Consider the following 26300-nt stretch of genomic DNA (forward strand, 5'->3'; position numbering starts at 1 on the left):
CAGCCTCCTGAGTCGCTGGGATTACAGGTGCTCACTGCCATGCCTGGCTAATTTTTGTATTTTTGTAGAGATGCGGTTTCACCGTGTTGGCCCGGCTGGTCTCGAACTTCTGACCTCAAGTGATTCATCTGCCTTGGCCTCCCAAAGTGCTGGGGTTATAGGCATGAGCCACCCTGCCTGGCTTTTGTATTTTTTTTTTTGTAGAGGTAGGATCTTGCTAGATTGCCCAGGCTGGTCTTGAACTCCTGAGTTTGAGCTTCCCAAAGTGCTGGGATTACAGGAGTGCACCACTGTGCCTAGCCAGGGATTTTCTTGGAAGAAAGCTTCACTGTGCCTGTGACTCCTGCTCTGACAGGAGTGCTAGGTCTAGAATCGCTGTAAGGAAAGCATTTGGTCCCCCAACTGATTTCTGGGCGAGAGTGTATGTGGCACCCCTGTGGAAGTTGGGGAAATATCCATGGAGAAGCTGAAGCTGTGGTCTGCAGACTGTATTTCAGGAGAGGCTCTCAGCCCAGATAGAGCGGAGCTGCATAAGAACATGTTGAGCTCTTGGGGTTGGTAATAACAAGGCTGCATATGAATTGGGCTGTTTCCAGCTGCAAGGGGGCCCTGGGAAATGAAGAGTACAGGGCAACGTCCTTCCTGCTGTCCCCTGGGATCTCAGAAAATGGAATGTTATTCTGGACACAACCAGGAGACACAGCAATCTGTATATAACAAGTTTAATAGGATATTGACAATTCCCTACATGAGCATCAGTACATCTTGTATTTTAAAATGCTTCCTGGTTCACATCCCTGACTGTGAATCAGAAGTAACTGTGGAGCATGTTGAAAATACTGACTCCTGGACCCTGCCCTAGGCTTACTGAGTCAGGACCTCCCACTAGGAAGTGGGAGAGGGCCCTGCTCAGGCTGTGCCAGTGAGGAGCCAGTTCTGGGCAGCACTGCACCAGACTGTGCTAATTCCAGACCCTTATCACTCGCCCTGTGGTCAGGGAGCAGCAGCATTGGCACCACCTGGAGCTTGTAAGAGATACAGGCTTGCAGCCTATCTCTGGCCTGGACCATACTCTGCATTTTAGTAAGATTCCAGGTGGTTTTAGTATAGGGTTGCCAGATGAAATACAGGACATTCAGTTAGATTTGGATTTCTGATAAACAACAAATAATTTTTTAGTATAAGCATGTTTCTTGTAATATTTAGGATGTACTAAAAAACAATTTGTTGTTTACCTGAAATTCACATCTAACTGGCATTCTATATTTTTATTTGCTCAATTTCTCACTCCTATTTGGGTGCATGTGATAGTCTGAGAGGCCAGGCCTGCACAATGGCCTCTGCTCCAAAATTAACACCATAAAGGCATTTTAAATGCATTCATGGAAAAACTTTTTTTTTTCATTTAAATAGTAGTATGATAAGCTTTTGAATATTTAGGCCTCTCATAAATTGAAAATGTTGGGAATATAGGCATGAGCCACTGCGCCTGAGTTTTGTATTTTGTAGATAGGATCTGAACTGCCTTTTCAATTTGCATTCTTTGGTTCAGAATACGAGAAAAAAAAAACAAAACAGAATGAAACAGGTAACTTTACGAAAGAGAAAAATAATTTAAAAGTTGTAAGTAATAAAAAAAAGCACAACCAACACTTTAGAGGTATGATTTAATATAGTTGCAAAGATTTCTTGAGCCTCATTAACCACATAGTACATAATTTTAACTAATTTAATTATAAATATCAACAACAAATGCCATCAATCATAAACGCCAACAAATAGAAGATATTCCATATAGAAAATAATGCTTTTTAAGGAAACGAATTTTAGAAGTATGACGTATATGTTACACAAAAGGCATTTTTCAGTTTTAGGCTAAGGACTGTGAGGAGCCGTTGCCATTAAGGGTCACGAAGTGGCCACACAGACCCCTGGGAGCGGCAAGGGACTTGACTATTGATTATTAACTTGTCCTACTTTCAGGATGTCGGCTATGAGTAAAATGTATTTGCCCAATTAGTAAACTCTCCAAAGAGAACCTAAACTCATATACATTTTAGGATATTAAAAAGATAAAATATAACGATGAAATTGAGACCTTCGGTGTCTGCTGCTTCCAACACTGGAAAAACTTTTCCATTCCCTTGGTCGCAAGGCTGTCAAAGCCTGCGTCTGGCTTGGTTCAGAGCGTAGCGCGCTGAGCACACGGAACCCGCTCCCTTCCCTGCCCCCGTTCCACCCCACACACTCCGGGACGTCCATGTGGAAAGATCTGGCCCTGGGTGGGAGGCTGCAGATCGTCCCAGGGCCAGGGCTTGCGCTGGCCGGCCGCGGCGCGCTGGGTGCCAAGCCCTCCCCGACGAAGTCTGTTTTGTCTCAGGCTGGGCTGAGTCACATAGAATAGATAGTCGGTTAGCACATGTCCTCCAGATCATATTATCCACCTACAAATATAGCCTGTTAGCGCACAGGCACGGGAGGCTTCTTCCGGCTCGGCTGTGCTGCTCAGCGGGTGTAAACAGCCTCTGTGGTGTAAACAGCTGCGGCGGGCAGGCCGGGACTGTCAGCGCCCGCCCCTCGGGGCAGGTAAGCGCGGGGTGTCCGAGGTGGCCCGTGGGGCAGGAGCGGGGGCGTGCGCTCCTCGTGGGAGGACGCGGGCGGCCGGTGCCCCGGGCGCGCAGTTGTTTACGCCTTCCTCCGTGCCTTGGTGACCGAGCACCCGCCGCTGGGGCTTAGGCATCATGCGGCCGGTATCTGAGGTCCAGGACTATGGTGGGCTGGCGAGAAAGGAGAGAGCGTGGGGCGGGCGGGGGTCCCTGCGAGTGAATCCTGCACCGGGTTAGCGGGTCCCCTGCGCATACCACCCAGGCTCCCGAGGCTGAGCCCAAAGTTTTCTGGTCCAAAGCGCTGTCCAGGGGAGATAAATCAGCTTTGTTTGTGCCCTGAAAGGGATGATTGACACGTGGCCCTGTAGGGAAGTCTTTTCTCCCAGCGTCTCACGCCCCCCTGGCTTGGGGTGGGGACAGGCATGAGGCAAGGGCGGAAAGTGACTGGAGACCCAAAGGAGGAGGACTTGTTTGGCTTGTTAGCGGCTCCGTCCTGTCGCTAGCTCTTCTGTGAAGAGGTTCTTCTTCACCCAAAGAACCTCTGCTAATCACGCCAGGTGGAGAAAAACCCTCCGATGCCCACATACCTCTTGTTTTTGTCTTACCTTTCACTGGTGACAGTGATTCTTAGTTTCCTTTCTTTTTTCTTTAAATAATTGAACTTTTTTTTTTTTTTTTTTGAGACAGAGTCTCACTCTGGCCCGGGCTGGGGTGCAGTGGCATTGCTCACTGCAACCTCCACCTCCCGGGTTCAAGTGATTCTCCTGCCTCAGCCTCCCGAATAGCTGGGATTACAGGTGCCCGCCACTACACCCATCTAATTTTTTTGTATTTTTAGTAGAGACAGGGTTTCACCATGTTGGCCAGGCTGGTCTCGAACTCCTGACCTCGTGATTTGCCTGCCTTGGCCTCCCAAAGTGCTGGGATTACAGGCGGGAACCACTGAGCCCTGCCCGATTGAACTTTTTTTTGACCTTACTAGGTGCCGGGTACTGTCTTAAGCACTTGACACACCGATCCTACCTAATGTTCTCGCCAGCCTGTAAGCTCAGTGCTGTTTGTTCCATCACGTCCACATGAGAACGCCAGGCTCAGAGAGGCTAGGCCGTGTTCTCAGGGACACGCGCCCAGAGAGTGGGTAGGCAGGGCTCCAGCCTTGGCAGCTCGGCCCAGGAACTGCCCTCTTAATCCCGTCTGGACCCTCTGCCACCCCTGACTGGATTTTCTAGCTTAACAAATAACAATAAAATTAGTCAGGTATCCCCAGGGAAACTCTGATCATGTGGCATAAATGTCATTTAATTCAGGATTTGGCTGACTATACTGACCTTACTTGACTATTTAGCTCCTATTTACCCCCATTTCTATCAGAAAACTCACTGTATCATTCCAACCCTGGTGTCCGGGTAGTGGCCTTATGTGAGGACAGAATGGAATTTGTGAGTCACCAAAGCTCCTTGGTTGTCATATTGTTGCCTATTGTATCTTGGTGTTCCCAGAAATTCCCATGGGTTACAGTTGTTCTCTTGGATCTAGCAAGGCTGATGATAGAGGTTTTCCTCGAATCTATGACACTCTGGAAGGCTGCTGTAGAGTGCTTGGAGCTAGGCAGCCTGGGGCGGAGGGGTCCCTGGGTTCTGAGGGGCAGGTGGGGAGGAGAGAGCCTCTCTCTGCACAGTTGGTTCAGGTGACCTCTGGCATCAGCTCCGTCCTCCTCTCCTGCCCCATCCCTTGTTCCTGTCCCCCTCCCAGCCTCACAGGAGTGCCAAGAATGGCTTGGCACCTGCGTGATGAGGCGAGTCTCCTCTCAGACTCCCCCAGGTCCTTCTTAGGATGCTCTGAGGGGTTAACCCTGCACCTACTCCGCACCTCCTACCCAGCAGCCCAGTGTCACCTGACAAGAAGGGAGAGGACTAGGTGACCAGAAACCCCCCTGCCCCTGGCATATGACTTCTGAGTGGAGACTAGTGCCCTGGTGCCAGGGGACATGTTTTTCCAGTCATGCCCTCTGGCTCTGTAAAGCGGATGGCTCTGTAAAGTGGTTCTGATATAACTGGGCTGGGGGGGAGGGGTGTGGAAAGTTATTCAGCCAAACCTCCACTGTGAACCCTTCCCCTTCTTCAAGGTCCCCTCGGGACTCGCCCAACCCCTCCCCTCTACCCTTTCTCTTTTGCCTCCCACAGGGGTTGGTTCAGCTCCTGTTGTCTAAGGAACACGCTGCACTGAAATATATCCTTTGATGCCCTCCCTCTAGATTGGGAACTTGGAGGCATGGACAAGGCTTCTGTCTTTCTGCATTTAATGAGTGCCCATAAATGTTAGTTACTTAGGGTTCCTAGGCATTGAAAAACAGAAGTACACACCAGGTACACTGGCTCAGTTCCCGTGGTTTCTGTGTTGAGGTTCAGAAGCAGGGGACTGGCACCTGTAGCCCTTGGACTACTCAAAGCCTCCTCATTTGATGGCCATGGCACACCTCTCTCTGCAGGGGCTTGGACAAGGTGATGGAGAGGCCCTTCTACTTCCCATTGTATGCTACGGTATGAGCAGCTCAGCTGAACTCATGGGGCCAGGCCGTGAACCCAAGGATGGGGACTCTCAGGTGCTGCTCTTGGCAGTGAACTATGGCTCCTCTATGGCTTGGTCCATGGACAGATAAAATATGGTTAATCAAATACTTTAACTTGCATTAAGTGTTGTGATGTCAATAAACAGTAGACTGAGAACTAAAATAACAGGAGGGTTTACTTTAGATGAGGAGGCAGGGGAGGCCAGACAGGAGAAAACATTTAAGGTGGGCTCCAGGGGTGTGGGGAGGAAGCCACGTGAATGAGGGAGGAAGGTTTTGGCGGAAGGAGCAGTGTGTGCTGAGCCCTGAGAGGGAAGAGGAGGGGGTGGACAAGCATTGAGGAGGCGAGAGGAGGGGTGAGGCGGGATGGGCTGGCCAAGGGCAGACTGTGCCAGGGGCTCACTGACTCTGTGGAAAGCTGGGATCCCATTCTCATTTCAAAGGCAGGTCTCAGGGGGATTTGTGCCAGGTGGTGGCATGATCTAGTTCTCATTGGAAAGTGACTCTCACTATTGAGTAGAAGGTGGATTGGGTGGGGGTGAGTGGGAAGCCAGGAGACCAGCTAGGAGGCTTTTGCACAACTGAGGCAAGGTGTGACACCTGTGGGTGGTGAGAAATGCATGCCCTCTAAGACCTAGGCGATAACTGGATGTGTGGATGAATGTGTGTGTGTGTGCATGTGTGTGTGTACGTGTGTGTGTGTGTGTGTGTGTGTGTGTGTGTGCGCGTGCATTCCATCTGCATGATGGGTGGGCAGAATGAGGAAACAAAGCAAAAGAAGTGAATTCTGCCGGGCGCAGTGGCTCACGCCTGTAATCCCAGCACTTTGGGAGGCTGAGGCAGGCAGTTCACCTGAGGTCAGGAGTTCAAGACCAGCCTGGCCACCATAGTGAAACCCCATTTGTACTAAAAATACAAAAATTAGCTGGGTATGGTGGCTTGTGCCTGTAATCCCAGCTACTCAGGAGGCTCAGGAAGGAGAATTGCTTGAACCCAGGAGGCAAAGTTTGTAGTGAGCCAAGATTGTGCCACTGCACTCCAGCATGGGCGACAGAGCAAGACTTCGTCTCAAAGAAGAAAAATGACTTTTAGATCTTCTAGCTTATGATGGAGTCATTCCTGAGGTGTAGAATTAAGGGAGGCCCACGATGGACAGACTCTAAAGGAGCAAGTTTGGAGGGCATCATACTGCTTTGATATGTGTGTGAGACATCCAAGAGCATATTCAAGGAGGCAGCTGGACATGGACACCAGATGGCACCATAAGTTAAGACTGGTTTTTATAAGTATCTTTTGTAAAAATCCACTGTCTTATTTATTGCTGCATAACAAGTTACCCCCAGGCATAACAGTTTAGAATAACAAACATTTATTATCTCACAGTTTCTGAGAGTCAGAGGTCTGGGGAAGTTTAGATGAGTGTTTCTGGCTTAGGGTCTCATGAAGTTGTGGTCAAGATGTCCACAGGAGCTGCTGTCATCTGAAGGCTTGACTGGGGCTAGAGGATCTGCTTTTACGACAGCTCCTCTCATGGCTGTTGGCAGGAGGTCTCAGTTCCTCTCCTCGTGAAGCTTTTACGCAAGGCTGCTTGAGCATCATCATGACATGATAGGTGACTCCCAGAGTGAGCGATCTGAGAGAAAGTGAAGACCTAATCTCAGGAGCCACACACCATTACTTTCACCACATTCTAGTCACTAGAAGTGAGTCACTAAGTCTACCTCATGCTCAAGGGGAGAGGAATTAAGTTCCCTTCCTTTTTAAAGGGAGGAATGTGAAAGAATTTATGGGTATAGTTTAGAACCATCACATCCAAAGCAAATTATTTTACCTTTTATTGTCCACTAAAGCTAGGATTAGTAAACTATAACCTGCAGGCCTGGACCTATTTGTGTATGGAATATGGGCACTGCTGGAGCATCTGGGGACCAAGCTGGAGGATTTTCTCTATTCCCCTGCTGCTCTCTGTGCCTCCACCTGGCCAGCTGCACCTTGCTGCAGCCCAGGGCCCACCCTCATTGCCGTCTACACACGGGAGACTGTTGTTAGCAACTGCCAGGCACCAAGCAATGCAATCTCAGTTCAGGAGCTGGCGACTTAGTAGGTCACCTTGCCTCCAACCAGCTGTCCCATTTGTGATGACTGGGGAAGAGAAGGACACACAGGCATCTGTCTGGGTGATAATGGGGCAGAGAGAGAAACTGGCTTCGGCAGGCCTGCTCCCCAGCCCCTTCCCTGCCAACTTCTCCCCTCTCTTTTTGTTTGAGACCCAGGCTGGAGTGTATTGGTGCAATCTCAGCACACTGCAACCTCTGTCTCCCAGGTTCAAGGGATCTCTCACGTCAGCCTCCTGGGTAGTGAATATCTGGGACCACAGATGTGCGCCACTGCCTAGCTAATATATATATATATATATTTGTATTTTTGGTAGAGACAGGGTTTTGCCATGCTGCCCAGGTTGATCTCAAACTCCTGAGCTCAAGCAATCCACCTGCCTCAGCCTCCCAAAGTGCTGTGATGACAGGTGTGAGCTACTGTGCCCAGTGCCGCCCCCCCCACCTCTTTCACCATACCTGCAGGGCTTTCCCTCTTGGGCTAGTCCCTCTTGTTCTGAGAATGTTTTCAGCAAGCAGCATCTGGACATGAAGCATGCTCACTACTCCGGATGGTTCTCTGGAGGCAAGCAGGGAGAGGCTCGCCGGAGGGTTCTCTTTTGTTACGTAAACACCTACATCATCTTCGATGTTGCTTATTGACCTGCGAAACCTCAGTTATTTACCGTCAAGTTTTCTGGGCCCTGCACTAAGCAAAAGATTTTCCAGGCATTATTTTCATCAATCCAACCGTTGAGAGCTGCTGATGTTTAACATCTTCACTCAGCCACTGGAACCTGTTTGTACCTGGGAGTCCTTGGCCTGGAGAGAAGGTGCCTGATGACATTCTGTGGCCTCACTGTTCTTTCCTTTGCCGTGAGAGATGCCACCGTTCTCCTTCCGTCTCATCACTGCAGGTGTTTTCTCTGGAAGATGCTCTGCGACTGTGGACAGTGTTAGCCCAAATCGAGGGAGGCTTGTTCTCATAATTCTGCTCTAACCACGCAAAACCAGACCCACAGCAGGGAACTGGAATCAGATGCTGTTTTGGAACCATGACGCTCTGCTGTCAAATTCAGTGACGGTCCAGGCTGAAGCTTTGCACTTAGGATGCTTTGTAGAATCTGCTTGGTTGTAGTTTCCTATAAGAGGATATTGCTTTGTTTGTATTGAGGGTCTGGATCCTGTAGAGGTTAATTTTTCCTTTTCTGTGTTGGTGTAATATATTATGATGACACTTCTTTTATTTTTTTTTTTGAGACAGAGTTTTGCTCTTGTTGCCCAGGCTGGAGTGTAATGGTACACTCTTGGCTCACCGCAGCCTCTGTCTCCCGAGTTCAAGCGAGTCTCCTGACTCAGCCTCCTGAGTAGCTGGGATTACAGGCATGTGCCACCATGTCCAGCTAATTTTTTGTAGAGATGGGGTTTCTCCATGTTGGTCAGGATGGTCTTGAACTCCTGACCTCAGGTGATTCGCCTACCTCAGCCTCCCAAAGTGTTGGGATTACAGGCGTGAGCCACCGCGCCCGGCTATGATGACATTTCTATAGTCCTAGAGAAAGTTAATGCTTAGGACATTACATTCTACATCTTTGCCTGAAAGATTGTGTTGACTAGAATTTATTCTTCAAAGTAGAGATTAGCTTTGTAACTTTACTAGGAGATCTAGTAAAGATCTGCTGAGGGACTGGCACCTGTGTCTGTCTCTGACAACTGCGTCCTGTGGGCTCCCCAATGTGGCTTCTCCCCTGGATGGGGAGTCTCCTACTTTCCCTGGACTGACACATGGACTCTCATTTGAAACTACCTTCCCAGTCGCAGCACCCACCCGTGAGCTACTACCTTCTAGATTAAGGTCAGCTTTGTCCAGTTGTCTAGAGAGGCCTGAACTCAGCCCTGTCCTATGTGCGATGCCAGGGGCTGGGCTTGACCTGACACTTAGGGCCTTGTATTTCATAGCTTCCCAGCACCTTTGGACATCACATGTAAATCTCCAGCAAACGTGGTCATCACTTACTGTTCTGAGTCTCCAGTTTTCATTATACATGTTTGCGATCAAAACTTCAACTTATGGGCAAGATGCTGATTTAAATCTTGGCACATTCAAAGCCCTCTTAATTGTATAAGAGAAACTTTTTTTTTTTTTTTTTTTTGAGATGGAGTCTCGCACTGTTGCCGGGCTGGACTGCAGTGGTGTGATCTCAGCTCACTGCAATGTCTGCCTCCTGGGTTCAAGTGATTCTTTTACCGCAGCTACCGAGGTAGCTGGGATTACAGGCACCTGCCGCCATGCCTGGCTAATTTTTTATATTTTTAGTAGAGGTGGGGTTTCACTATGTTGGCCAGGCTGGTCTCGAACTCCTGACCTTGTGATCCACCCACCTTGGCCTCCCAAAGTGCGGGATTATAGGCATGAGACACTGCGCTCAGCCTCTTTTTCTGCTTGTTAAAACACAGGGAAAATGGTGAACATGGTTAGATCACACATAGGATATACTCTTTCCCACCAAAATACTGAGAGTAGTAATGACTTAAACTACTTAAAAATGCATCAGAGCCTTTGGTAATTAAATTTCATAATTCCAGGAATTTATCAAAGTTGATGAAGCTATTTTTTGTTGACACGATCAAATATTTAGAACACAAAGGCATCAAGAAGAAACCATTCCTCTAAGATGGGAACTAGAATTGCCTTTCTCTATGTTAATGCATAAAAATTAATAAGCAATTATTTTTAAAATGTAAGGGCAGTTAATGTACAGCTCTGGCTACTTCCTAAGGGCCAACTGACCTAAGGAAATGAAAGAACCTCAACGACAGCATCGGTGGTGCATCTGGTTGATCTAGGGAACAGGAGCCCTGTGGGTAGAAGTAATTCTTCCAGCTTCAGTTACTCTGGCTGGCTGGGCTGCCCACACTGCTCACATGCAGGTAACTTTACTTCAGCTTTCTGATTTATGTGTAGACTTGGGTTCTGTGTAGAAATTTCCTCCAGAAAACTAGGCTGATGGATTCTCTTTTTAATGTTTCTTCATTATTGCCTGTGGACTTTGATCTTTTGTTTTCAGGCTGATGCGTAGCATTCCTTTATGGAGACTTTTATGTTGAAAGCCAAAGCCTTGGCCGGGTGCCATGGTGGCTCACGCCAGTAAAATCAGCACTTTGGGAGGCTGAGGCGGGTGGATCACCTGATGTCAGGAGTTTGAGACCAGCCTGACCAACATGGTGAAACCCTGTCTCTACTAAAAATACAAAAATTAGTTGGGCATAGCGGCAGGCGTCTGTAATCCCAGCTACTCGGGAGGCTGAGGCAGGAGAATCCCTTGATCCTGGGAGGCCGAGGTTGCAGTGAGCCGAGATTGCACCATTGCACTCTAGCCTGGGTGATAGAGTAAAACTCCGTCTCCAAAAGAAAAACAAAAAAGCCAAAACCTTAATTAAAATCTTTGCCAGTTAGATACTCCTTAGCTGAAGATAAAAGACTAGGAAAACTGGAAAAAGAGAAATTAAATGCGCTTCTTTTACCTATCATTTTTATAAAATTTACCCTTTTAGTGATTTTGAAATATGCAATACATTATTATTGATTATAGTCACCCTGCTATGCAATAGATTTCAAAACATTCCTCTTACCTATCTGAAACTTTGTACCCTTTGACCAATAAATAACTCCCCATTCCCTTCTTCCCCGGCCCCAACCTCTTTCTGCACTCTACTTCTATGAGTTCAACTTTTTACGATTTCACGTAAAGTGAGATCATGCAGGGAACCTTCCTCTTCTGATTAGAGGAGCTGTAGACCAAAAGAGAGGAGCAAACCGTCAAAACCGTCATGCTTTTTTTTTTTTTTTTTTGAGACGCAATATTGCTCTGTCGCCCAGGTTGGAGTGCAGTGGCGTGATCTCGGCTCACTGCAATCTCCACCTCCCAGGTTCAAGTGATTCCCCTGCCTCAGCCTCCTGCGTAGCTGGGACTACAGGCATGCACCACCACACCCGGATAATTTTTTGTATTTGGTAAAGACGGGGTTTCACCACATTGGCCAGGATAGTCTCGATCTCCTGACCTCGTGATCCACTCGCCTCGGCCTCCCAAAGTGCTGGACCGTCACGCTTTTTTATCCTCTTAAATCTTTACTGCTTGGTCGCGACGGTGGGTGCACTTGTGGGAAGTACATGGCAGAGCGGGCTAACTACAACATCAGGTTTTTGGTCAGAGGACCGAAAAAGGGAGCCCAGCGATCTGGAAAGGACCAGGGAGGTCACAGAGAGAGAGAGGAATTTGGGGAAAACAGCTTCCTAAGTTTGTTCCTGGGCTCATCCCCGAACTGCGCATGCGTGGACCTGACCTTAAACCAGCACGCCAAGGATGTTTAGACTAGAACACCTGGATAGACCTTCAGCCACACCCTAGACTGGCCACTGGGTGGCGCACACGGAACATAGCTGAATAGCACCACGAAGACAAAACTGAACAGACATGGGAATTACAACCCACAGAAGGCAGGTTGGAATTTAAGGTCTAAATTCAACCAGATAGATTACCTACGGCGTCAGTCAACTCACTGCCTCTCAGCTTTGAATGCGCCGTTTAGTAAATATACTCTGTTATACAATGGCATTCCTTTGAATACTGGTCCTTTAAAGCGAGCACAATGTTAAGCTTTCTCGATGGAAGGCACTGGAGGGACAAGGTAGTAAGAAGAGGCTTCCTGCCTTTTTTTTTGGCGTGGGCCGGGGATCAACAGTGGGCATGTGAGACTATCCATCAGAACCTGCCCCATGCCTGGGCTCAGAACAGTCCCTTTGCAACTTTGCATCCCTGGCCTTGCAGTTACCTTTCCACAGCTCTCTTGAGCCAGAAAACGGAGCCTCTGTGTAGCCCATGTGCTCTGAAGGCCTCCTGCCTGTGCTTGTATTTCGACTTTCTTCACAAGCCTCAAAATTACCTGCACACGGTTGCCTGTGGCCCTGAGGGTCACATGCCAAACCTGCCACACCTTCTGCAAGTGCCTGTGTGGTCCACACACTCTGAAGACCATCTATCCCTTCTAACACCTGGACTTCCATTACATGACCATGCCACCAGTTGCTGATTAGCGCTCCCTACCTGAACTTGAAGGTGTTGTCTATTAGTTGCCCAGCAACTCCAGACTAGCCTGCCCAAACTGGAGGACTTACCTGCTATCTGAGGGGCTGAACTCCTTCTAAGTTTGTTTTGCATATGCTCCCTCAGCCCTGGGGTATGAATGGAAAGATAGAAAAATATCAACAAAGAAACAGAAGATATGAAGAACTAATTGGAAATTTTTTTTTTTTTTTTTGAGACGGAGTTTCGCTCTTGTTACCCAGGCTGGAGTGCAATGGCGCGATCTCGGCTCACCGCAACCTCTGTCTCCTGGGTTCAGGCAATTCTCCTGCCTCAGCCTCCTGAGTAGCTGGGATTACAGGCACGCGCCACCATGCCCAGCTAATTTTTTGTATTTTTAGTAGAGACGGGGTTTCACCATGTTGACCAGGATGGTCTCGATCTCTTGACCTCATGATCCACCCGCCTCGGCCTCCCAAAGTGCTGGGATTACAGGCTTGAGCCACCGCGCCCGGCCCTGGAAATTTTAGAAATAAAATAGACAAAATAAAATACTCACTGGATTGCCTCACAAACATAATGGAGATGGCATAGGGAAGAGCAAGGAAACTTGAAGGTAGATTACTGGGTATTACCAGTCTGAAAAAAAAGAGAAGAAGAAAAGATTTATCTAAAATTAACAAGACCTTAAGAATCTATGGAACAAAAAAAAAAAAAAGAATCTATGGAACAATACTGAAAAGTCTAATATTTGTGTTATCAGAATCCCAAAAGGAGAGGAGAAAGAGTGTAGTGCAGAAACAAAATTTCAAGAAATAATGGCTGAAAAATCCCCAAATTTGTCAAAAGATATAAATCAACTGATTAAAGAAGCTAAACAAATCCAAATCAGAATAACTCCCCCCTCCCAAATCCATGCCCAGATATAATAATTAACCTGAAGAAATCCAAAGATGGAAACATTTTGCCAGGCGCAGTGGCTCATGCCTGTAATCCCAGTACTTTGAGAGGTTGAGGTGGGAGAATCACTTGTGTCCAGGAATTTGAGACCAGCCTGGGCAACACAGTGAGAGCTCATCATTGTAATTTTTTTTTTTTAAATTAGCCTGGCATGGTGGGGCATGTCTGTGGTTCCAGCTACCTGAGAGGCTGAGATGGGAGGATTGCTTGAGCCTAGGAGATTGAAGCTGCAGTGAGCTGTGATGGCACCACTGCACTCCAGCCTGGGTGACAGAGTGAGATCTTGTCTCTGGCTGGGGAAACAAAATGGAAATAGCAAGAGAAAAAAATGATGTATCCCCTATAGGAGATTATGATTCAAATTATTGCAGATTTCTAATCAGAAACTATGGATACCAGAATAAAGTGGCACAACATTTAAAAAATGCTGATAGAAAACAAACAGGTTGCTTTCAAATTCTATATCAAGCAAAAATAATATTTATGAATGGAGGTAAGAGAAAGACATCTTCAGTTGAAGGAAACGAGATATGTCAGCATATTTACTCTAAAATAATTGTTAAGGCAAGTTTTTAGATAGAAGGGAAATGATAACAGGTAAAATTGAACAGCAGGAAGAAAGGAACAGAAACATATAAATATCAAGATAAATATAATGGACTAGTTTTCTCCTCATGAGTTCTTTAAATTTGATGATTGGAAGCCAAAAATATAACATCGATTGACATAATACATAAGACAACTGCAACATAAAGGTGGGAACGTAGCAGGACCTATGTGGTGGTAAGATTTTTACATCTCACTTGAAGTGGTAAAATATTGTTTCTAAGTGGACTGTGAAAAAGTAAGTATGCATAATAATTCTTAGGGCAACCATAAAACAAGAGAAAAAACTACCCAAAGAGACATAGTAAAACATATAATAAAGAAAATAAAATGAAATACTAAAAAGTGTTCAGAGAAAAGGAGGCAGGAAAGTATAAAAGAGGGGAAAAAAAAGAGGGATCAAGTAGAGAAAAAGTAATAAAATGACAGACTTAAACCAAACATACAAGTATTAAATATAAATGGCTTACATCAGTCAATTAAAAGACAGAGATAGTCAGAATTGGTTAAATAAACAATCCAGCAATAGTCTGTCTACAAAATCTCACATCGACCATAAGTATATAGTTAGGTTAATATAAAATGATGGAATCAAGAAAGTGAAAAGCAACTTACAAAACGGAAGAATTTTTTTGCAAATTATATACCTGGTAAGGGACCTGTATCTAGAATATATAAAGTACTATTGGAAGTTAGCAATAAATAAAATTACCAATTAACCCAATTAAAAAAGGGAAAAGGATCTGAATAGACATTTATCCAAAGAAGATATAAAAATGCCCAATAAGCATAAGAAAATATGCTCAACATCATTAGCCATTGGGAAAATGCAAATTAAAACAGCAAGATACCTCTTCACACCTATTAGGATGGCTATAATAAAAAAGACAGATAATAACAAGTGTTGGTGAGGATGTGGAGAGACAGGAATCTTCACATACTGCTAGTGGGGATGCAAAATGATGTAGCAGCTTTGGAAAACAGTCTGGCAGTTCACAAAAGGTTAAATATAGAGTTATGTAACCTAACAATTCTCTTTTATATTTACTCAAGATAAGATAACAAATATACACACAAAAACTTGTGCATCATTTGAACTTTCGTCAAAAATCTCCTTTAGGTAAAAAATTTTAAAGAAGACAAAGGCAGTCTCAGGCTGGGCAGAGCATCTCATGCCTGTAATCCCAGCCCTATGGGAGGCCTGGTGGGTGGTTTGCTTGAACCCAGGAGTTTGAGACCAGTCTGGGCAACATAGTGGGGCCCTTCTCTACAAAAAATACAAAAATTGTCTGGGCATAGAGGTGCATACCTGTAATCCCCAGCTACTTGGGAGGTGGAGGTAAGAGGAATGCTTGAGCCTGGGAGGTTGAGCTGCAGTGAACTGTCGTGGTGTCACGACATTCTAGCCTGGGCAACAGAGTGAGACCCTGTCTCAGGAAAAATAAAACCACAAACAAACAAACAAAAAACAAAGGCAGTCTCAGACATCAGAAATCAAAGGAAAGAAGGAAATAAACTAGGTCAGCATTGTCAGCTCTTTAGAGTAAAATTATATACTTTCACATGTTCAGCTGTGCAAACATAAGCCAGTTCTCTCACTCCTTTTGACAAGCCATTTATAGAGAGCACACTCTTGATTCAGAAGATTAAAATTTGGCTGGGCACGGTGGCTCATGCCTGTGATCCCAGCACTTTGGAAGGCCAAAGCAGGAGGATCACCTGAGCCCAGAAGTTCAAAATGAGCCTGGGTAATATAGTGAGGCCCCCACTTCCAGAAAAAATAAAAAAATTAGCCAAGTGTGGTGGTGATGCACGACTGTGATCCCAGCTACTTGGGAGGCTAAGATGGGTGGATCGCCTGAGCCCAGGAGGCTGAGGCTGCAATGAGCAGTGAATGTACCTGTATCACTGCCCTCCAGCCTGAGCAAAAGGTAATACCCTGTCTAAAAAAACAAAGAAAAGGAAAAAGAAGACTAAATATTTGGCTTCATATCCCTGACGGCTACTTAGAAGTGTCTGAAATTGGAGGAGAAAAGTATTCACCAGCCCTACTATTTAGCAACTGACAATCTGTGTTTGTGTAAATCAGGAAATGGATTTAGCAAGATTTTGCTGCTGCAGTTAGGGAAGTCGAAAACAGTATCTAGGAAGTTACTTTACTTAGATAAGGGACGTAAGTATGACTTAGTGGAATGGACACTGAAAGGTACTTTCCTGTCCTGAAAATTATTTTTTGTAATGATCAAATAATCACTTACAACAAACAGTAAGTATAAAGTAGGAAAATAAAAAAGAAGCGAGCTCATTTAATGTCCTGAGACTTAAGCAATCTGGATGCATATCTGCTATTTACTAATTCATTCATTCACTCACTCATTCATTCAACAAATATTTATGAAGGACCTACCGTGTGCAAGGCACTATACTAGGTGCCAGGGATATAGACATAAAATTTTGAGGGGCCTCTCATGTTTCATTTGGTGAAACTGAAAGTAGAGACTAAATCATCTCTAAATTCCCACTGAGATGTGATGGCCGAAATGTACCCAAGTCTGACTTTCCTTGCTCTTGGAAAACCAAATGAACAGAGATCAATAGTCTGTGAAGGTTCAATCTGCAGGGAAACCTCAAAGGACACGTCTCTAGGCTGTGTGGTCAGTCCTAGGTGGCAGAGTGCTCAGTGGGGCTCAGTGCCATTTTTTTCTTTTAACTTAATGGTGGCTGACCTGTAGCTTCAGATAATGAGGGCTGGGGATATTGGGGAGGAGAGGGAGAGACTGGTGGTCACAGAGACTACCCTGGAGAAGAGGAATGAGTTCAGTCAGCTGGACTGAGGAAAGGTGGGAGCCAGATGGAAAAGGCAGTCCCAGAGGGGAAGAATTCAGGTGATGGGTTACGGAAGGAAGTCCCTGTTACGTGCCTTATCTCCTATGCTTAAAGGAAGGAAAGAACACTCAAATATATTTAGAATAGATTTTTACCAGCAAAAGGGACTTTTAGAAATGCAATTATAACACTGCCTATATGAGCTTTTTTTTTTTTTTTTTAAGATTTAAATACAACTAAGAAGTTATATTCTATTCACTTGAGAGAGGAGAGAGAATGTGTGTGGGTGTGCACACACTGTGATTAATTCATCTAACTTATCCTTGATTATGTAACAACCTACGGGGAATATTAGGTACATATACTAGTGAATTCAATAGAATGTGGAACCACGAAGTTTGAGGAATACACAGTGGGCTTTGGGAACCCAGAGTCTATCTGAGGGTTAAGGAGACAAGCGTGATCATCTGGAGAAGGTGACCCTAGGGTGAGTGTTGAACTATGACTTACTTACACAAAGTACTATCAGACCTTAAGAACATTAGCAAACTGTCATCCTCCCAGCCTGGGCAATATAGCAAGACCCTGTCTCTACAAAAAATTAAAAAATTAGTTGGGTGTGGTGGTGTGTGCCTGTAGTGTCAGCTGCTTGGGAGACGGAGGCAGGAGGATTGCTTTAGCCCAAGAGGCTGCAGTGAGCTACGATTGTGCCACCGCATTCCAGCATCGGCAACAGAGTGAGCCTCTGTCTCAATAAAAACAAAACAAAACCCAACCAGCCAAACAAACCAAATAAAAAACAAAGCAAACTGTCATCCTTGAAGTAGTAAGGCGTATCATCGTTCCTTCAGCCAGGTGATTCATTCATGTTTCATCTTAAAGTTTATGTCAAAAGTGTTTTCTTTTATCAAGCTGACATATCTATATTTTTTTTTAACAGGTAATTTCACATTCCCAAAATGGGACATAAAGTGGTTGTCTTCGACATTTCTGTCATCAGAGCCTTGTGGGAAACTCGCGTCAAGAAGCACAAGGCTTGGCAGAAGAAGGAGACGGAAAGGCTTGAGAAGAGTGCCTTGGAGAAGTACGTGTTTCCTCAAGTCTGGCAGGTTGTTTCACGGGTAGGGGTTTGGGCAGGCGACAGTTGCATTGCGGAGGAGGTTGCTTTTCTTCTGGGATTTCTCACTGTTGGTAACATTTTCCTCATTAAACTTCAGAGCCTTACACTGTTGCTCGGTACAAATATGCAGTTCCTGTGATAGCAACACCCATGGTTGTAAAGACCTACCTACCACCCAGGCACCATGCTAGGCACGAGGAAGACAGAGACGACACAATAAATTCCTCTACAGTAAATGCTGTAGCAGGCTGCCTAGCTAGTGTTCACTGAGCCAACTCACTAGGCTGTCTGGCACTTTGGAGACCATCTGACTACTTTCTGGGGCGGCTTGGGGCTACTCTGTTGTGTACTTCAGCCCTCCCCCATTGAGCTGAATTCTAGATAAGAGTCATTGTATTGGTGTCATTTTTACTTGGGTAAAATGGTGTCATTTGCCCATCATATATGCTCATGAAATATGAGTAAAAAAGAGTTACGTGTATGATATTAAGTTGAGTGCTTTGGAAAATCTACAAGGTAGAAAGGTTGCAGGTGGCTTTGTATATGTCTGCATATATATTTTTATTCCCTGTGGAGAAACCAGAACTGGAACTCATGGATGATGCATTATGGGTGCTGTTTAAATAAGATAGACACAATGGGATTCTGATTGGCATACCTATTGTCAAAGGAAGTCCTGACCCTACATCAAGTTGGCCAATGGCAGTATATTTGTACACTTTAAGTTAAAAACAACATGTGTAAAGTGTGAATGCGTCTACATTCTTGGTTCTCCACCTTCATTAGCTTTTTTGATTAAACAAATACCTATTCGGATCGAGCTTGATAATTAAGCTGCTTCTGTGTTGATCACAGTGGTTTCATGTGGTTACTACCATCCCTAAGTTGCAGATGAGGAAGTTGAGACTTAGGTGAGTTGCTCAAGTTCACAAAGATGGTAAGCAGAGTATGTGACCAAGCCGTTTCCTCTATGTAATGCTGTAATCACAGGTAGTTGGAACATCTTTACTCTTGCCACTCATCTGAGATTGTCCAACATGAAGCAAAGGATGGCTTGAGGAGTTTGAGAACAGCCTGGGCAACATAGTGAGACGCTGTCATTACAGAACAAACAAACACAAATAATTAGAGCCCTTAAGCCAGACAACTCCCATGGCAATGCATCCGAAAGACCTCCACTCACACAAATCATACAAAATCGCAGGGCCATATGAGCCCAAAGTCGCTCTCAGCCTGGCTTCAATTTCCTCTGCACACCTAGCAGGGGTTACTCTAGGGCAGGACAAGCTCCCCTTGGCAGTGGGAAGCGGAGTTGGGGAAGCACCTGCAGCTGATGCAACCTCCTGAGGTTCTTGGGACAGGAGCCATCTGCAGACACCTGGGGTCTGCAAACTGTGTTCTCTAATCTTCTTTGGAGTAGGAACTGCACCTTCAACTCTGTCTTTCATTGTGGTGTTAAACAGCTTCACACATCTCATCTGCATAGGATTGACCTTGACTTCGGCTCAGTGTCACTGAGCTTGTGCAGTGTCTCATCTTCACCTAAGACAGAACACTTCTTGGAGATTTGTTTGGCTTTTTTAGCCCAAGATAAAGGAAACAACCACCAAGCTGGCTGGGCAGATGAGGAGGAATGTAAGGCAGGGATGGGGAGAAATGTGCGTGTTTAAGAAAGAAACTTAGTTTCTCATGCTCCTCAGAAGTGGGGGTGGTAAATTTGCCTTCTTTACAGGTGTTTTTGAGCTTTCGTAACATGATTCATACTGTGATCATTGGTACTATTTGAAGGTTAACTTTTAGTTTCTCAGGATCTGTTTACTGTGCAAAGGAGAAATTAATATGTTGAAAAATTAATGCCTGCCTGATTCTAAAAGGCAACTGTATGGTTCATTTAAATTTACTGAAACAAATAAAACCTTCTAGCTCATCTGTTACCTCACTTTAGGGTATCTCATCCTGTAATGCTGTAGTTGTTCCATGAAGTCTATACCAACACTTTAAAGTTATAAGTAGAGATAAAATATGAATTATTACTCTCTCCAATTCCCAAACCCCTGGGCTGGCCTGTTAGGAACTGGGCAGCACAGCAGGAGGTGTGTGCAGGTGAGCGAGCAGTACCGCCTGAGCTCTGCTCCTATCAGATCCGTGGTGCCATTAGATTCCCACAGGAGGACAAACCCTATTGGGAACGGTGCAAACAAGGGATCTAGGTTGCTTGCTTTTATGAGAATCTAATGCCTGATGATCTGATGTGACAGTTTCATCCTGAAACCATCCCCCCGACCCCTCTTCCAGGGAAAAATTTTCTTCCATGGAAAAGGTCTCTGGTGCCAAAGAGGTAAAGGATTTAGAGGAAGAAAAAAGAATTGTTGTTAGTCTCTAAGTGAAGAATTTCTCCCCCGTTGAAGCTGTTCACCATCTGGGCTGGGATTGTGGGTTCCTTTCCTAAGGAAAAGATATTTTATTTGCATATGTATTTATTTAATTAGTAGAACTCTAATGGTGCATTTGGTATGTTTATTGCATATTTGGCATTCTGCTAAAACTGAGTTGAGAGGAAGATTTCACATTCAATTATATGGGTGATAGAGTGGAAAGACAATGGATTTTATTTATTTTAATTACTCTCAAGGAAGGGAATGGAATTAAAAAAATAGTTTATATTTCCCTCTTCACTTTCCTATCATTAGGTTTCAGAGGGAATAAGACATAAAATATTTAAGAAAGAAAATAAGACATAAAGAAAATAAGACATAAAATATTTAAGAAAGAAATACAAAATAGATTTGGTATATAATTATTTTTAATGGGGTATATCTAATTTTCTTTTTCTCCATTTTATATTGGCTGTACCAAAATATGTAAAATATTTATAACAATTTATAATTTGTGGTATAGGAATGATATATTACATGGGGCTTAGCTGGTATCATCTCATTACATTGCTAGGATCTACCCTCAGGTTCTGTCTAAGAAATGAGGAAAGAAAAGTTAGAGACATTAATCTGAAAAGCACCCAGTGACTACAAGAACTTGCAGTGGCTGTGCTGTTGGTTTAACAATTTTGTATGGATCGCTTCTAACAGAAATTCTGGCAGCGTGTCTTTGACCTAGAGTCTGCGCCTTGTCCTTGTCCTGCTACAGTAAGACCTAAATCTACAGGTAGATATTTAAAATTCATTTTTATCATATGGTTATTAAATTAAACCCCACAGGAAAGCTAATTTAAAGGAAAAGCAACAATCCCAAGCCCCTACAACACCTCCCAGAGGAGCACACTTTCTTCTGCTTTTAAATTCATATCCCTTTATGTACTGACACACGTACACACACACACACACACACACACACTTATTGTTAAATTTTTTTGAGACAAGTCTTCTTCTGTTGCCCAGGCTGGAATGCAGTGGTGTGATCATAGCTCATGCAGCCTCGACCTCCAGGGCTTAAGCAGTTCTCCCAGCTCAGCCTCCCGAGTAGCTGGAACTACAAACATGTGCCACCAGCCCCCCTATTTTTTGTATTTTTTTTGCAGAGATAGGGTTTCACTTTGTTTCCCAGGCTGGTCTCGAACTCTTGGCCTTAAGTGTTCCTCTTGCCTGAGCCCACTGAGCCCAGTAATATTTTTAAATTTATCATTTTTATTATATTACTTTTAGATTTCATACGTAGATCCTAAAGCCCCAACTCACTGATTGCTGGGTGATTTTCCCCAACTCAGCTCACTGGGACTGAGACCTATAGAGCTGTGCCAGCCAGTGCAGTCAGCAAAATATATTTTTCAAATGTTTCAGCTTCCCTCAGCTGAATGGCAAGCATGAAACTCCAGCAGTGTCTCAAGTGGTTACTTAAAAGCAAAACATCTGATTAAGAAGGTGGCATTTACATGTAGACCTGGGGAGCCAGCCCTACAGAACTCTGAGAACAAGGGTTCCAGGCAGGTATAACAGCAAATGTAAATGCCCCTAGGTAAGCGTTTTCCAGGATATTCAATGAAGAGCAAGGAGTATGACTGGGCCAGAAGAGCAAGTGAGGGCAGAGGGGATGAGGTCAGAGCAACAAGGGGAGGGACACAGGTCTGTAGGGCCTTGCAGATGACACTGTGTGAGAAGAGAAGCCAGTAAGAGGTGTGTGTGGGCAGAGACATGATGTGATTGACATTGTAAGAGGCTCACTTAAGCTGCTGGATAAGTTTGGACCACAGGGAGGCGGAGGGTGGGGGGGTTGGAGGGGGTGCCAGTAAGCAGAAGATGGTGGCTTGGACTAGGATGGAAGCAGTGAAGATGGTGAGAAGTGGCTGGATTCTGATAGAACTGGCCGTATTTGTTGATGGATTTGATATGTGGTATGAAAGAAAGCATGGAGTCAAAGATGACCCTGAGTTTTTTGGCCGGAGCTGCTGGAAGCCTTTTACTGAATTGTGGGGCCAAAGATCTGGAGTTTGTGCTGATCAGAAGTTTGTCACTGGGATGACATGTTAACTTTGAGATGCCTTTTAGACATCCAGGTGGAGATGTTGGAGAGGAAATTTTATACAAGAGTCTAGATTCGGTGAGAAAGTCTTGGCTGGAGATATACATGTGGGCATGGTCAGCAGGTAGATGTATTTAAAGCTGCGATCTGGAAGATATCTAAAAAAAGAGTGCAGACAGAGAAGAGGCCCAAGGGTTGGGTGTTGGGCACTTGGAAATCCAGAGGCTGAGAAGATGAGGAGGAAGCAGCACAGTATCTAGAGAGGTAGGAGGGTAAGTGCAGAGTGAGGTGTCCTGGAAGCCAAGTGCAAAAAAGTCTTCGAGGAGGAGGAAGTGATTGGCTGTGTCAAATGCTACAGATGGATCAGATAAGTTGAGGACTGGGGTTTGCCCACTGGGTTAGCAAAGTGGTCGCCATTGATGACCTTGATGTGAGGCTTGTTTCAAAAGATGAGTGAGGGTGACTGAAGGGGATTCAACAGGGAGTGAGGGAGAAGAGAGCTGTAGCTAGGACAACTCTTTCATGGAGGTTTGCTATAAAATGGAGCAGAGAAACAGGCCCATGGGAGACATGGGGTTGAGGTGGGGTTCCCTTTAATACGGGAGAAATAGCTGCATGTTTGTGTGCTGAAGAGAAGGATGCACATGAGGGAATACTGATGAGGGAGACTGCTGTGGCAATGTCTTTGAATCAGTGGAAGGCTGGCCTTTGTGATCAATAAAGAGCAAGGAGGTGACTGTGACTGGGCAATCCTTCCAGCTGTTCTGGGTTTGGCCATTGGTGGGATCTTGGGGCATTCTTCCAGGGGAATAGAAAGGAAGGCAGAGGCTATGGGAGCAGATGCAAGTAGGTAGTGTAGATGCCCATGGAGTTTGTGGGAGTTATGTTTTCTTTCATCTCTTTTCTCTGTGAGCCAGGAAGTTAAGGTCATGAGCTGAGAATGAGGATGAGATGGGTGGTAATGGAGGTTTGACTGAAAGGGAGAAAATGTGAAACAGTCATCTGGGGCTTGGGAAAAGGAATGGTCTTGGGAAGTATGGAATGACTACTGGGCAATAGTGAGGGGCTCTTGGGTTAGTGGTTGTCTGTTCAAAGCCAGACCAGTGCGCAAAGTTGTGAGTTTTCCTTCATCTCATTTACTGTGTGGGGGCAGGTGTAGAGCAGGGGGATAGTGGGATATAAACTAAATTGTGGTTTGTTCACATGACAGCAGGAGAGGGGCAAGGGGGTTAAGGATGCATGCCAGAGGTGATTACAATAGGAGCTATGAAATATATTTTTATAAAAGCCTTATTGAGGGGTAATTGACATCCAATGAACTACTTACATTTAAAGTATACAACTTGAAAAATTTTAACATATGTATTCCCCCGTAAAACTGTCCTGATCATATTCATCACCTTAAAAATGATACAAAACCAGGTTTGTTCTGCCTGTGTACAGTAAGCCAATCACTGGGACTACAGGTTTTGCAAAAGAGAAAAGAATTTCTTCACAAGGCTGCTAAGCAAGGAGACAGAAGAACAAATCTCAAATCCATCTCCCTAAAAATAGGGCTTAGGGATATTCATAGGATAGAAAGTGGGGGTCTAAAGTGTGGTGAAGTGTGATTGGTGGATAGAAAAGGTGAGGTAATCAGGGCTCTGCAGAAGCACAGTCAGGCCATGTGCTGCTTCACAGGATATATGTTTAGGAAATGAAAGTGTTAGCATGATCTGAGGTTGGGATTTTTGGCCCTCTGACATCAAAGGTCAATTTTTTAGCACCACTGAAAGCCTTGCAAACTGAGTCGAGTGGTCAGTGGTGTGGACTGGACAGGGGCTGCCTCAAGCTCCTGAAAAACAACTTGAGTAACCATTGCCATGGTGATCCATGCATCAGAGATGTTATCTGTAAGGAAGCTAGTGGAAGTTTAGTTATATATTGTTTGGCTTGTAGCTATATAGGTTTTAGGATCAGCCAGAAACAAGTGGTTAGAAGCAAACAAGGCAGATTAAGTCTGGTGGGCTTAAATCAGGTGAGCCCTCAGTTTCAAAAGCTTCCTTCTCACTCTTCGTAATCCTTTCCTCTCATCCCCTAGCCCCATCCCCGAACTCCCTCTCTAGGCAAGCAATCACTACTTTCTATCACTATATTCTGCATTTATTAGAGTTTCATATATATATATATATATATATATATATATACACACACACACACACATATACACACACACAGACATACACACACACACAGACATACACACACACACACACACACACACACACATATATAATTTGTTTTTGAGAAGAAGTCACCCTGGCTGGAGCACAGTGATGTGATCTTGGCTCACTGCAACCTCAACTTCCCAGGCTCAAGTTATCCTCCCACCACAGCCTCACAAGTAACTGGGACTGTTGGTTATGACAGATGCATTCTACTATGCTTGGCTAACTAAAAACTTTTTTGTAGAGAAGGAGTCTATGTTGCTCAGGCTGGTCTTGAACTCCTGGGCTCAAGCCATCCTCCTTCCTCAGCCTCCCAAAGTTACTGGGATTACAGGCATGAACCATAACACCCAGCCATATATTCTTCTTTTTCTGATTTCTATCATATTGAGATTCACTCATGCAGCATGTATCTGTGGTTCATTTCTCTTTATTGCTGAATAGTAAGAAATTACAGTTTTTCATTCATTCACCTGTGAATATGCATTTGGGTTGTTTTCAGTTTGGAGTTATAAAGCTGGTGTGAATATGTATACAGGTCTTTGTATGAACATGTGCTTTCTTTTCTCTTGTGTAAATACCTAGGAGTGGAATGTGTGGCTCATACAGTTAACAGTATCTTTATAAAAGCCATTGGAACATGGACGGTTGGTGACTGGGAGGACCCAGCTGTAACTAAACTGCCCTCCTCTCATGGGTATCCTTTCTCCCCATGCAGCACACCCAAGGAATGAGTCTGCTCCTCTCCCCCAATTACTGACGGTTAACCACCCACCCAGTTCTGCTGTTAAACTTTTGCGACCCTTCTAACTTGATTGGATGAAAGACTTAGTGGATGAGGCACTAATGAGAATGTCTGCAGGCAGCTGACTTCCTTTCTAAGGGTCCTCCCAGATCAGAGTCAGGGCTGTCTTTGGGAGCTGCTGGCTCTGTGCCCTCTGCTTGCCTTCTTGGTGGCTTTGATCCTCTCATTTCCCTCCTCACTTTTTCTCCTCCTGGTATCTGCACATCGCATTTAGTCAAGAGCGGGAAATTGTGACCATATGAAGCCAAAAACTAATGCTGAGTGCCCAGTGGGTGAAGCCAAAATCAGATAGGATTGAAAGCAAATGGAACTACATAGATGAAAGGTGGACACAACTCACTGAACCCTGAAAATCCCGAGACAAGAGGGGCCCAGGGAAGGAGGTAGGGCTGTCTCTCCTCACCTCTCAGAACTCCTGCTGATCTTCTGACTCTAACTTGTATTAAAGGAGAATTTTCAAAAAAGGCAAAAATCATGATTCTGTAGCAGATATAAAAGGAACACCCCCTAAACACTTTATTTTTCTCATTATTTACAAGAGGGAAACTATAAAATGTTACAATCAGCTCAAAGGAGAACCCAAAGGACAGACATTGAGAGACCAGGAGCATTGAATACATTTGAAAATGGAGCGGCTGGGTGCAGTGGCTGACGCCTGTAATCCCAGCATTTTGGGAGGCCAAGGCGGGTGGATCACCTGAGGTCAGGAGTTCAAGACTAGCCTAGTCAACAGTGAGAAACCTCATCTCTACTAAAAATACAAAAATTAGCCAGGTGTGGTGGCGGGCAGCTGTAATCCCAGCTACTCGGGAGGCTAAGGCAGGAAAATCCCTTGAGGTTGCAGTGAACTGAGACTGTGCCATTGCACTCCAGCCTGGGTGACAGAGCAAAACTCTGTCTCAAAAAAAAAAAAAAAAAAAAGAAATTAAAAAGAAAATGGAGCAAATT

The 26300-nt window shown here is 44.9% G+C and overlaps 1 protein-coding gene and 1 long non-coding RNA gene across 3 annotated transcripts in view; one reads left to right on the forward strand and one right to left on the reverse strand.

Moving 5' to 3' along the window:
- Positions 1-2240: 2240 nt before the first annotated feature.
- The window catches only part of LRRC2 (leucine rich repeat containing 2), a 46066-nt gene continuing 22006 nt past the window's right edge, over positions 2241-26300 (forward strand). For both annotated transcript variants that reach the window (XM_032298003.1, XM_032298005.1), the window contains exons 1-2: positions 2241-2586; positions 17688-17831. In XM_032298003.1, the coding sequence (XP_032153894.1) occupies positions 17707-17831 (125 nt within the window). In that variant the 5' untranslated portion in view covers positions 2241-2586; positions 17688-17706. The remainder of the gene's footprint in view (positions 2587-17687; positions 17832-26300) is intronic.
- LOC116564721 lies at positions 6532-12842 on the reverse strand. Its single transcript, XR_004275062.1, has 3 exons — positions 12806-12842; positions 7749-7848; positions 6532-6808 (listed from the first exon to the last, which is right to left on the reverse strand). It is a non-coding gene; the product is annotated as an uncharacterized LOC116564721 (long non-coding RNA).

The sequence above is a fragment of the Sapajus apella genome, unplaced genomic scaffold, assembly GCF_009761245.1.
Source record: "Sapajus apella isolate SASKATOON/1434 unplaced genomic scaffold, GSC_monkey_1.0 scaffold38, whole genome shotgun sequence".
Lineage (NCBI taxonomy): Eukaryota > Metazoa > Chordata > Mammalia > Primates > Cebidae > Sapajus > Sapajus apella.